Source organism: Rana temporaria, chromosome 1 (genome assembly GCF_905171775.1).
Source record: "Rana temporaria chromosome 1, aRanTem1.1, whole genome shotgun sequence".
Classification (NCBI taxonomy): Eukaryota; Metazoa; Chordata; class Amphibia; order Anura; family Ranidae; genus Rana; species Rana temporaria.
The window spans coordinates 250,084,887-250,098,113 of record NC_053489.1 but is presented as its reverse complement, the minus strand read 5'-3'; the positions used below and the strand labels follow the sequence as shown (position 1 = coordinate 250,098,113).

Genomic DNA, 13,227 nt, shown 5'->3' with positions numbered 1-13,227 from the left:
CTAGGGGTGATCAAGGGACACCAGGTCTTCACAAGATCCACTGATGGTGTAATTAAAATCTATGCAGCAAACATCTCCAAAGTGCAAACCCAGGAGCTAACAACCTGGCCAATGGTATGTACAAAGAGGTCATACACTGAAGTCTATCAGAAGCAAAAGAACCCACAGAGTAGACTAGCTGGCTCGTTACAAAGGGTGAAGACAGATTGCATGGACTCTTTAGGACCAAAAATAACAAATTAGGATCCACTACCTGCATGCCATCACAAGCTAACTAATGGCAAAACTTTTAGGTTTTGGACAGAGTAGAGAGGGATTAGAACACCTGTCAGGTTTCTGTTGCCGTCTGTGCCACCAGTTAGGCCGAGTTCACACCGGTACGACAAACGCTCCGACATTAGGAGCTAATGTCGCATGATGTATGAAAATCAATGTTTCCCTATGAGAGTTGTCTTAACTGGTCACAAGTCGGTCCTACTTTGAAAAAAATCCTGCACTACGTTGGTCCGACTTTGATCCTACTTTAGCCCATTGAATAATCATTGAAGTCGGATCAAATTAGGAGCCTTGTCCTAACCATCCGACTTGTGGCATCCAACATGGTGATTACAGAAGCAGTAAAAAGAAATTTATCTCACGCTGGGATTGTTTTGTTTGGTCAAAGATCAAGTCAGACCATCACAAATTCGGATCAAAAAAGTAGTATCCTGTTCATGAAAGTCGGATGGATGTCAGAACAATGTAGGACCGATGTCGCAGAGCAAAGTAGGATGAAAGTCGTATCACTGTCATGTAGTATCAGTGTGAACCCAGCCTTAGGGAGATTCACACTTATTAGTCTTGGTTACCATTATCACTGAAAGTGAAAGTAAATGAAAAGCCTAAATTCTTGCTTTGTTTTAAAAACAGAAATAGTGGGGATATCTTCCAATGGGGAACTTTAGTTCTGGTGACAACCAGGGACTCCCTCGCTTTAGAGGGGTTTTCTCCAACTTCCTGTTTGGCTATGGGACAGGAAGTGAAAGCTCTCCAATAGGACACAGGTGGCAAAAATAAACCTCACAGACTTAACCCTTCCTTACTCTATCCAAAAATGAAAAAAAAAAAAAATGCCTTTAGTTCTACTTTAACTTATTGTAAACATTTGCCAAAGCATGCAATTGCGCCACCTGCACAAGCAACATTCCCACATGCAGGTGCATGACTGTCAAACCAATGCTGGCATTAGCTCTGCACGCACTAAATGAGAAAATGGTTATATCTAACCCCGCCAAATGTATGTCCTAATCTCTTAAGAATCTGGCACAAAACAAAAAAAGTTTTGACTAGAGTTAGGTTAGGTGAGGTTCACTTTAAACCTAACACATTTCCCAAGGTAACAACAGTGCCTTGTGGTGCCTACAAAGTTAGGTGTTCGTCAATCTCTGCCCGCCTGTGGAGCCGCTTGGATTTTGCTCCCAGGTTGATCCAGAGGAAGGTAAATACAAAGGCAATTGCTGTTCATTTTCCTAGGAGGGCAAAAAATTATTGTTGACCATTTTAGACTGTTTAAAACAGTAAATATTAAAAATAAAAGGGGGCATGTTAAAAGGATAAGGACTCTTTCACACGGAGCGGATCCGTAATTGATCCGCTCCGTTAGCCAGTTTGGCTCAGCGGGGATTCCTCCGCAATCCCCGCTGAGCTGTCGGCGGACAGGGCGGTCCCCTCACACTGTGCAGAGACCGCCCTGTCTCTCCTTCACTCTCCCCTATGGGGAATCGGATGAATTACGGACCATCTGTCCGTATTCATCCGATCCGTTCCGCCGGACGGAAGAAAAATAGGGTTTTCTTCCGTCCGCAAAAGCGGATCTTTGCGGACATTAGTGGATACTCATCCGCCAACGTCTGCAATCCCATAGGGATACATTACAAGTCCGTAAACAGACTTGTAATAAACGGACCGTTTGTCCGTACGTGTGAAAGGGCCCTAAGTTCACCTTAACCCCCCCCATGACAGCAGTAGGGAGAGAAAATCCCTGTACTAGCTGTCACTTTTTGAAATCAGCGCAGCTGTGCAGGACCACGTCATTCTCATTCACACAGCTGTGTGTGTGTGTGAATAAATCACAAACTCCCACATCCTTTGTGGCCGTCAGCTTATAGTTCTCAATGAATTACGACGGTGCTGTGGTAGTTCATTGATTTTTCCTGTCAGATTGTATCTGCTTGCCCGTACGGGATATATGGGCGCACAGATACATTTGCAGGAGACCTGCATGGCACCAACGATCTGCTGATCGCTGGTGCAATGCTTTACAGCATTTAACTGCAAAAAAAAAAAAAAAATGTACATTTATAAATTTTTTTCTAAAATGTGAACTTATCCTTGTAGAATAAAATCAGCTCGTTACGGCTCTTGGGTGCTGTAGGTGATTAGCACATTGACATAGATTGCAGAATAGGTCATGCCTGGCTATTTTTGAGCCACAACATTTTATTTGGCTGTACAGCCGTGTGCAAGAACCCTTTATCTGTTCCATGCAGAGCTTGAATCCTCTTCTGTGTACACCCTGATTTTATAAAATAAAAGAAGAAAGTGCTGCGCTAAGATTGGTGATATGTGCTAAGATTATGTAAAGCAATAGACATATCCACATTATTAAAATGGCAAACCGATATATAGTGCAATTTTATTATATATATATTTTTTTATTATATATATATATATATATATATATATATATATATATATATATATATATATATATATATATATATATATATATATATATATATATATATATATATATATATATATATATATATATATATAAAATAATAAAAAATATATATATATATATATATATATATATATATATATATAATAAAATTGCACTGTATATGTATAAACAACGAACAGAAAAAAAAGTCACTAAAGTAAGTTTATCATTAACCGTAAAAGTCCATAGAAGTAAAAAAACACGTTTTTTTTTTTACTTGAACAAAACAAGTCAGCCAATCAGATCCCGCATAGTTCAGGGCAAAATCTTCTCTTTCAATCCAGTAGATCAATTTGAGCTTGCTACCTTTCGGATTACCATACACACGCCAATCTTCCCTCCTTTCAGATAAGCAAAAATAATTCTCCTGCAGTGCCTTCTGTATTGTAGATTAGAACTCTGATTGAGGCATCTGTAGATGAAGGGTGAAGTCCGCTAGGCCATATTGGGGCATTTATTCTTCTGGGAAGCCCAAGTCGATCTGCTGGATTAAAAGAGAAGTCTTTGCCCTGAACTATGTGCGATCTGATTGGCTGACCCATCGCACAGATTATAGTTTTGGAGAGTTTATTCTCCTGATGCCTGCTAGGATCCTTGCTGTTATTAATGGAGTCCACAAATTTTGAAAAGCGCATTTAACCCCCCTCCATGTGGGTGGCAGATATGTACACCATGGTGATCTCTTGAATGGACCTTGAGGGTTTTTCCTATCAATATTCAAGTTGAAACACCCATGTTTTTAACTTCTACGAACTTTTATGTTCCATGATAAACTTACTTTAGTGACTTTTTTCTGTTGTGTGTGTGTGTGTGTGTGTGTGTGTGTGTGTATTTGCACTATATACGAGTTTGGCATTTTAATATGTGGACATGTGCATTGCTTTACATATTAGCACAAGTCACTTGTAGTCACCAACCGTAGCGCAACACTTTCTTCTTTTATACTATTGTAGAATGTTGTCAAATTGCAGTGTCTGCAGCTGTTCATTGTAGTTGTTAAATAGCGCAGTATAATATGTTAATCCCTCTGATTTTATAAAACCAGGAGCTGCCCAAACTAGTGCACAGATGCATAAGCAGAAAAGCATGGAGACTTCCATAAGAGTTTATTAATTGGCTCACCTCCAATCACAGGGATGTTGAGGTTCTCCACTCGGGACACAACTGATGGGAGGTCACACACCACAGTAACAATGGGGTCAAAGAAGGTGGAGTGAGGGGCCACAACCAGCAGTGGGGCCTCAGAGCTGGAGGCGCGGCGGCCACGGATGGTGATCCAGTGGAAGCCACACATGAAGAACATAGTGCGGCTCAGTGCGTAAATCAAGTGATGTAGAATGCTGTGTGCACAAGGGAAGAAGACACGTGGAATGGGGAATGGAAATGGGAGAAATGGAAATAAATGAATGTGCTGTTCTGTACAACGATGACAAATACCTCTAAACATTATCATCACTTCCATAGACTGGCTTTGGACTTACGTGCGTCTATGTCGTATTGACCGGCTGAGCTCTTCCTCGTTCATGCCAGAGACTCGAAGTGCAGCTATTGGCCACATTAGAAACAGAAAGATGGCAGCCATTAGGAAACGCAAGGGGAATAGAATCGGACCCAGGACATAGAACTGTAAAGATAAAAAAATGATATGCATAAAGAAAAATGCAAGCTTATACATCACTGCAGCATTAAGCAATACCCATGTCATTTGGGTTGATTTACTAAAGGCAAATAGAATGTGCATTTTGGAAGGGCATTGACTCCAGAGCTTGGCAAATGATGGGAGGCTTCAAGTTGCACAAGAATGCCCAATCCCATGCAAAGAAAATAAGAAAACAAACAGCATTTTTGCTTGCGCATTAAAGCTGATGGAACTAAGCAGAGCTTGCCCTCAATTACTAAACCCTGGGAGCAAAATGCCCTTGCAGAGTGCAACTGCCCTTGCAAAGTGAACAGTCTATTTGCCTTTAGTAAATCAACCCCATTGTCCTTTCATGTAGATCTGTTGAGGTTTACACAATCTTTTTTTTTTATTATTCAGAACATACATTGCAACAAAGGTTGGGTAGTAGGATCCCAAATACCCCTCCAGTGATCACACAAGTACACTTATGTAAGAAAAAATATGTACATATTTAAAAACCTACTACCTACCCCTTGTTTCAATATATTTACCATATGGATGATACCCTCCACTGGCACATCTTTTTATTTTTTATTCTCTATTAGAAAATTATTCATGTATAAAACAGGCCAACATTGGTAATAAAACCAGTTTCCTCAGAAAAAAAGAGCACCAAAAATATTAACATACATCTTGCCTTAATTTTCCACTTTCCCATCTCTCTGGGGTCAGGTGCCAGCGTACCATACACTTGTAGTTTGCTTTAATTGTCGCAATGTGAGGTGCAAAGTTGAATACTGCCCCCATCATATGTGATTCTTCCAATTTTTCACTCATATCTTGCCCCTATTTATCTATACATGTCAATGTTCCCTGTGTTTCTAGATCTGTTAGGACTTCATATATTTGCGATATACCATGTTTCAGTGGTTTTTCTATACTACAAAGCTTTTCAATTGGGTTTAATGTTTTGCCGTCTCTAATTGGCTGTGATAGAGTGCTAACTAAGTGTTTTAACTGAAAATACTCCCATTCACTAAACTGCTGGTCCCCATCTACTGTTTTTAACTCTTGTCTTGGCCTTATTTTACCTTGTGTGATAATATCCCTAAGCCGAGTGGCTCCCAGTAGCTTTCCCATCCGTGTCCTATTCCCTGGTCTAAAAAAAAAATTGTGCCGGCTAGTGGGATTAAAGGGGAATTGTATTCCCATTTTTTAAGCCTGTGCATTGTGTCCCATATTTTTAGTGTATAGAGTTGCCCATTCTGCTAATCTTGCTAATATTACCGCATGGTAGTATCTCTGTATATCTGGGAGTGCCAGCCCCCATTTTATTTTTCCGACTTAACAATGTTTAGTTTACTCTGGCATTTTTACCCTGCCAGATGCATTTCAAAATTATAGTTTTAATTATCTTAAAGAAACTTTGTGGTATTCTTATGGGGAGCATTTGAAATGTATAGGTTATTTTGGGTAGTATCATTTTAAATGCGTTGACCCTTCCTATCCATGAGATAGGTCTCCTGCTAAGCTTTTCAAATCTTGTTTTATTTCATTATTAAGGGGATAAAATTGGCCAGATATAGGTTTTCTACAGTGGGTGTTAACTTAATTCCTAAATACCATATTTATCGGCGTATAACGCGCACTTTTTTCCCCTTAAAATTAGAGGAAAATCGTGGGTGCGCGTTATACGCCGATTCCCGCTTTCTGATCGCCGCCGCCGACATATACCGAGTGCAGTACACTCGGCTGGGCTCGGCCACGCTTGGCTCCACTCGCGGTCACGCCCTGTGCCACCTCCTAGCCTTTATGCGAGAGGAGTCGAGCCCAGCCGAGTGTACCCAAGTGTACTGCACTTGGTATATGTCGGCGGCGGCGTTCAAAAACAGCGCGGGAGAAGCGGGGAGGACACCACGAATGCCACAGACGGACGCCGGACCGGACAAGGCCGCCGATGGACACCGGGCAACTGTAAGTAACTGTAAATTGTCTGTATTTCTTTTTTTTCCCCTTAGGATTCCCCTCTAGGTTTGGGGTGCGCGCTATACACCGGTGCGCGCTATAGGGTGATAAATACGGTATGTTAAAGCTTTTTTTCTCCCAAGTAAATGGGAATTCGTTCTGTAATGCTTTTTCTTCGTTTTTATCTAAACCCAAGTTTAAGATTACCGTTTTTATGGGGTTAATTTTGGAATTCGAAAGTTCCCCATATTTTTTTTATTACATTAGGTAGTGACAGTCTTGGTTTAGTTAGGTATAGGAGTATGTCGTCTGTATAAGCGGCCACCTTATGTTCTTCCTCCCCTACTCTCACCCCTCCTATATCTGGGTTATTTCGTATTTTGGCTAATAATGGTTCCAATGGTATTACATACAGGAGGGGGGAGAGTGGGCACCCTCGTCTAGTTCCGTTGGTCATCTTAAACACCGACGATACACTCCCATTGACCTTCCCCCTAGCCGCCGGGTGATTGTATAAAATTATTTACCCATTTCATAAATCTGGGTCCCAGACCTATACTCCGCAGTGTATCCATCATAAACCCCCAGTCGACTCGGTCAAATGCTTTTTCTGCATCGATTGACATAAGTATGACTGGGGGTTTCTTCTCTTTATCTTTATGTAGTAACAGTATGGTTCTTATGCTACACAATCTTCTAATGTTACCTTTGATGATGCCACTAAGCAGCCCACTCACATCTTGCACACCATAAGCATCAATCTTATAGGGTAAACCGCAAGGGAAGAACTAAGGAAACCAGACAGACTCCGTAACAGAAAAAAAAATTCCCTTATAAAATATATAAAACTAGATTGAGATTACAGGAGCATTAAGGCAAAAGGCCACATGCCAATTGGTTCTCAAAGGGTCATGAGACTAAAGTATACATTATCCTTTAACAGCAGTAAGATCAATAATCCTCACATTACACAATATTCTATTTGAAACAAGGATAATTTCCCCAGCGAGGTAATCTTTATATGCCTTACATACATTGCAACAACGCAAACTGTTTAAAATAGGTTATGATATAACCCACTCCGATTTACAATGACATTTTATATCTTGCAGTATCTGTCCAAATATAAATATACACACTCACACACACACACACACACAGTAGGTGTTGTGTGTAACATGTCTGCATTATTTTATTTAATAATGAAAAAAAAAAAAAAAAACACACGATATTCTGATTTATACATCTCCTTTGATGAAGTCTGCTTTTTCTTAAACCAGACACCCATTAAAAGATGGTTTGGTGACATTAAAATGAATTGATGAGATAAATGAGGATGAAGAGGAGGATGTGGCTTCCTACAGCATAGGAAGTGCTGCTCATAGATCAATATAAACATCCTGTTAAATGGATTTCTGGGTCGAAAGCCAGAACATCATGGGACCTAGACACAAGATCAGGCAAGAACGGTACCACTAAACAAACAGCCGGCTCATTTCTCAATCCTGCAGCACCTTCGCCATATTGTGCAGGGACATAAGAAAACAATAGTTCCTATGTTGCGTTTATTCCTCCACATATGGCGACTGTAAAGCCCCTTTTACACGGGATAGACTCCGTCGAGCGGATCTACCAGCTGTTCCCCGCTGAGCAGGCAGATGACAGGTCTATGCAGAGCGGACACGGACACAGCCTCCTGTTCTCTATGGGGCTGTCGAAAGGAAATGGACCTCCTTCCATTTCTATCCGACTGTCATCCAATTTGATCCACCAGACAGATGGGGGAACAAATCCCCATCCGTCAGTTTTTAGCAGACAGGATCGGATTGAATGCTGATGGGTATTAGTGGGCACATGTCCACTGACATCCACCACTCCATAGCGAGTAATGTATGATCTGATTGGGTCCATCTGAAAAATTGACAGGTGGATCCATTTGATCCATTAGTGTAAAAGGGGCCTTAAAGTATATGCATTGAATCCCAAACACTGATTTAGTAACAAGGTCTATATTTTTCTGAAATGGTATAGTTAAGTTAAAGGGTATGTAAAGGCAAAAAAAAAAAATGTTTACACATGTGGCCAGGGACAGCAAAAGTATGTGGTTAGGTGCAGTATTCCTACTCCAAATTCCTGTTTAGCTGCATAAAAAAAAAAAACAAAAAAAAAAAAAGAAAGAAGAATAAAGCAGCCAACCATTCAGGAGGAGATCCACCAGGGATCAGTTTTGCCACAGAGAGTGGTAAACAGGCCCTAAACTGGGAAATATCCTTCATTTTGGGAAGATTTCTGCTCTGTTTTATTGTGTATCCGAGTCAGGAAATCATGAGAAATCTCCATAATGTGACAAAAGCAAAACATCTGAAAAAAAAAAAAAAAAAAAGGAGCACAGTTTAGTAGATGCACTTGAAGTCAGTTTAACCACTTTAAAACCGCACGCCGTCATATGACGTCCAAAAAGGGGATCTGTTATCCCGGGTGGACGTCTTATGACGTCCTGTACTTTGTGCGGGGATATCTGAATGATGCCTGCACATAGAGGCATCATTCAGATATCATTTTCTTCCGGCGGCGATCATGCGCACCGTAAGAACGATCATAATGGCCGTTCTGCCGCTTGATCGTTCTTATAGGCAGTGGGAGGGGGCACCTCCTGCCACCATCCGGAGCTTCTCCGGCCTCTCCTGTCCCATCGGGGGCCCGGAGAGATGATCGTCGTCCGCCGGATGTGCAGCATAGAGATGACTTGTGACCAGATGGTCACCAGTCATCTCTATGACCGTTGGAGGCCCGGGCGCGATGTGATGACATCACGCCCGGGTACCCGCAAGTAAACAAACCGCAATTGCGGCTAGTAAGAATGAGATCTGTGAATTTTTTTTCACAATCTCATTCTTTCCAGCCGGGAGGAGAGATGTCTTATTGACCCCGCATCTCTCCTTAAAGAGGACCTGTCACACCCTATTATAAGGGATGTTTACATTCCTTGTAATAGGAATAAAAGCGATCGAAAAAAAAAAAAAAAAGTGTAAAAAATAAAGAAATAAGTAAAATAAAAAAGAAAGAAATAAAAAAAAAATTGAAAAACGCACCTGTCCCCGGTAGCTCGCGCTCAGAAGCGAACGCACATGCAAGTCCCACCCATGTATGTAAACGTCGTTCAAACCACACGTGAGGTGTCGCCGCGTGCGTTAGAGCGTGTGCAACAATTCTAGCACTAGACCTCCTCTGTAACTCTAAACTGTTAACCTGTAAACATTTTAAAGCGTCGCCTATGGAGATTTTGAATTAACGAAGTTTGGCGCCATTCCATGAGTGTGCGCAATTTTAAAGCATGACATGTTAGGTATCTATTTACTCAGTGTAACATCATCTTTCATATTGTACAAAAAAATTGTGCCAACTACCGTTTTGTAAATTTAATTCATGAAACCATTTTTTTTTACAAAAAAAAGGCGTTTGAAAAAATTATTGCGCAATTACCATGCAAGATAAAAAGTTGCATTTTTTTCCCTAGGGTGTCTGCTAAAAAAACATATATAATGTTTGGGGGTTCTGAGTGATTTTCTAGCAAAAGAATGATGATTTGTACATGTAGGAGAGAAGTGCCAGAATAGGCCCGGTATGGAGGTGGGTTTTAAAGCCCTGTATTGAAGGGGTTAAATACAACCAGTGTAAATTGCCTAAAACACAATCAGTGAAGCGCCAAGACCCCTTTCACACTGAGGCAATTTTCAGGCTTTTTAGCGATAGAAATAACGTCTGAAAACCGCCCATTCATTTCAGTGTGTTTTTTCCCCATTGGGGCAGTGCAAAAACATTAGGAAAAGTCCTGCAAGCTGCATCTTTGGGACATTATACAGCGTATACTGCGCTCCAAAAAAGCATGCCTATTAAAAAGGATAAGCAGCACTTCGGAAGTGCTGCAACACAGGTGTTTTTTTATTAACCCCTTCTTTGTTAGATGCTTATCAACTGTATTGCCAAAATTTTAGAAGCAGTTCAACACTTTGCCACTTTTTTTATTTTGCCTGAGTTACCATGGGAACAAAAAGTGATTAATATACAGTGTACGGATATTTATATATAAAATCAGCAAAAGGGACGTTAATGACATTTATTGCGAAGTGTCCTCATACTGGTGCCAGCTGTCAAATCTTCAGTCCTCTGGCCCCCTCCCATACACATATTTGTCCAGTGGTAGCGGCAGTTTACCACGTGATCGCTCCGTCCAATGACGGAGCGATCACATGTAAACAAACCGGCGTCATGTGATGACGCCGGTTCCTCCGATCGGTATAGTGTGAGAGGAGAGAGGAGGTGTAAGCAGCGCTGTGGGCTGGATCTGTGACCATTGCAGTCACAAATCCAGCCATCCCTGCAATACCCCTGTGCAATACTCTGCAAAACCCCCGCGCAATACTCTGCAAAACCCCCGCGCAATACTCTGCAAAACCCCCGCGCAATACCCTGGGGAAAAAAAATGATGCGTTTTAACCACTTCCTGCCAGCAGGCCGTCATACGACGTCCTTGACTTTGTGCGGGGATATCTGAATGATGCGTGCAGCTACAGGCATCATTCAGATATCATCTTTTTCAGCCGGCGATTCTCTACACCATAAGAATGATCATGGTGGCTGTTCCGCCTCTTGATCGTTCTTACGGGAGGCCAAAGGGGACGTCCCCCCCCCACCCCCGTCACCCTCGTCACCCTCCGGTGCTTCTTCCGACTCACCAATACGATCGAAGCCAGGATCGTTTTTTTTTTTTTTATTATTTCAGGCTTCCCAGCCTAGGAGGTGAGATGTGGGGTCTTATTGACCCCATATATCACTGTAAAGAGGATCTGTCATGCTATATTCCTATTACAAGGGAGGTTTACATTCCTTGCAATAGGAATAAAAGTGATCAAAACATTTATTTTTGGGGAAAAACGTGTCAAACTAAAATAAAATAAAATAAAATGAACAATTAAAAAAATATATATATATTTTTAAAGCGCCCCTGTTCCCGTGTGCTTGTATCCAGAAGCGAACGCACACGTAAGTCCGCCCACATATGAAAACGATGTTCAAACCACACATGTGAGGTATCGCTGCAAACGTTAGAGCGAGAGCAATAATTTTGGCCCTAGAACTTTTCCCCAACTAAAAAGATGTAACCAGTAAAAATATTTAAAGTGTCACCTATGGGTATTTTTAAGTAGCGAAGTTTGGCGCCATTCCACAAGCGTGTGCAATTTTGAAGGGTGACATGTTTGGTATCTTTTTACTCGGCGTAACTTCATCTTTCATATGATGCAAAAACATTGGGCTAACTTTAATGTTTTTCTTTTTTTAAAAGCACAAAACAGGTTTTATTTCCAAAAAAACTTTTTCGAAAAATTGCTGTGCAAATACAGCCGCCATTGTATTTTCTAGGGTCTTTGCTAAAAAAAGTGTATATATATATATAATGTTTTGGGGTTCTATGTAATTTTCTAGCAAATAAATGATGATTTTTACATGTAGGAGAGAAATGTCAGAATTGGCCTGGGTGCTCCAGAACGTCTGATGGTGCTCCCTGCATGTTGGGCCTCTATATGTGGCCACGCTGTGTAAAAGTCTCACACATGTGGTATCGCCATACTCGGGAGGAATAGCAGAATGTATTTGGTGGTATGCATATGCTGTGTGTGAGAAATAACCTGCCAATATGAACATTTTATGAAAAAAAAAATCTTGGATTTTTGCAAAGAATTGTGGGAAAAAAATGACAACTTCAAAAAACTCACCATGCCTCTTTCTAAATACCTTGGAATGTCTTCTTTCCAAAAAGGGGTCATTTGGGGGGTATTTGTACTTTTCTGGCATGTTAGGGTCTCAAGAAATGAGATAGGCCGTCAGTACTTCATTTGTGATCAATTTTCAGATATTGGCACCATAGCTTGTGGACTCTATAACTTTCACAAAGACCAAATAATATACACCAATTTGTACTTATTTGTACCAAAGATATGTAGCAGTGTAAATTTTGGTCAAAATTTATGAAGAAAAATTACACATTTGCTAAATTTTATAACAGAAACAAAAAAAAAATGAATTTTTCTTTTACAGATTTTTCAGTCTTCTTTCTTTTATAGCGCAAAAAATAAAAAACCCAACGGTGATTAAATACCACCAAAAGAAAGCTCCATTTGTGGAAAAAAAAAGGTCAAAAATGTCATTTGGGTACAATGTTGTATGACTGAGTAATTGTCATTCAAATTGTGAGAGCACCGAAAGCTGAAAATTGGTCTGGATATTAAGGGGGTTTAAGTGCCCAGTGGTCAAGTGGTTAATTTTAGCTTGCAAAAAAATAAATAAAATAATTATGCCCGGATCCCTGCTTTAACCACTTTGTTACCGGGCCTATTTTGGCACTTTTCTCCTTTATGTAAAAATCTCAATTGTTTTGCTAGAAAATTAATCAGAACCCCCAAACATTATATATTTTTTTTTAGCAGACACCCTAGGGAATAAAATGGCAGTCATTGCAACTTTTTTTCTCGCATGGTATTTGCGCAATAATTTTTCAAACGCCTTTTTTTAGGGAAAAAAACAGTTTCATGAATTAAAAAATAACAAAACAGTAAAGTTAGCCCAATTTCTTTGTATAATGTGAAAGACGATGTTACGCCGAGTAAATAGATACCTAACATGTCACGCTTTAAAATTGCGCACACTCATGGAATGGCGCCAAACTTCGGTACTTAAAAATCTCCATAGGCAACGCTTTAATTTTTTTTACAGGTTACTATTTTTGAGTTACAGAGTAGGTCTAGTGCTAGAATTGTTGCACACGCTCTAACGCACGCGATGATACCTCACATGTGGGGTTTGAACGGTGTTTACATAT

General features: G+C 40.5%; 1 protein-coding gene across 1 annotated transcript in view; it reads right to left on the bottom strand.

The window, feature by feature from the left end:
• The window catches only part of LPCAT4 (lysophosphatidylcholine acyltransferase 4), a 64,438-nt gene that overhangs the window by 21,991 nt on the left and 29,220 nt on the right, over nucleotides 1–13,227 (bottom strand). Inside the window, exons 2-3 of the mRNA XM_040353505.1 lie at nucleotides 4,246–4,388; nucleotides 3,887–4,104 (exon numbers count right to left, since the gene is read on the bottom strand). Of these exons, the coding sequence (XP_040209439.1) occupies nucleotides 3,887–4,104; nucleotides 4,246–4,388 (361 nt within the window). The remainder of the gene's footprint in view (nucleotides 1–3,886; nucleotides 4,105–4,245; nucleotides 4,389–13,227) is intronic.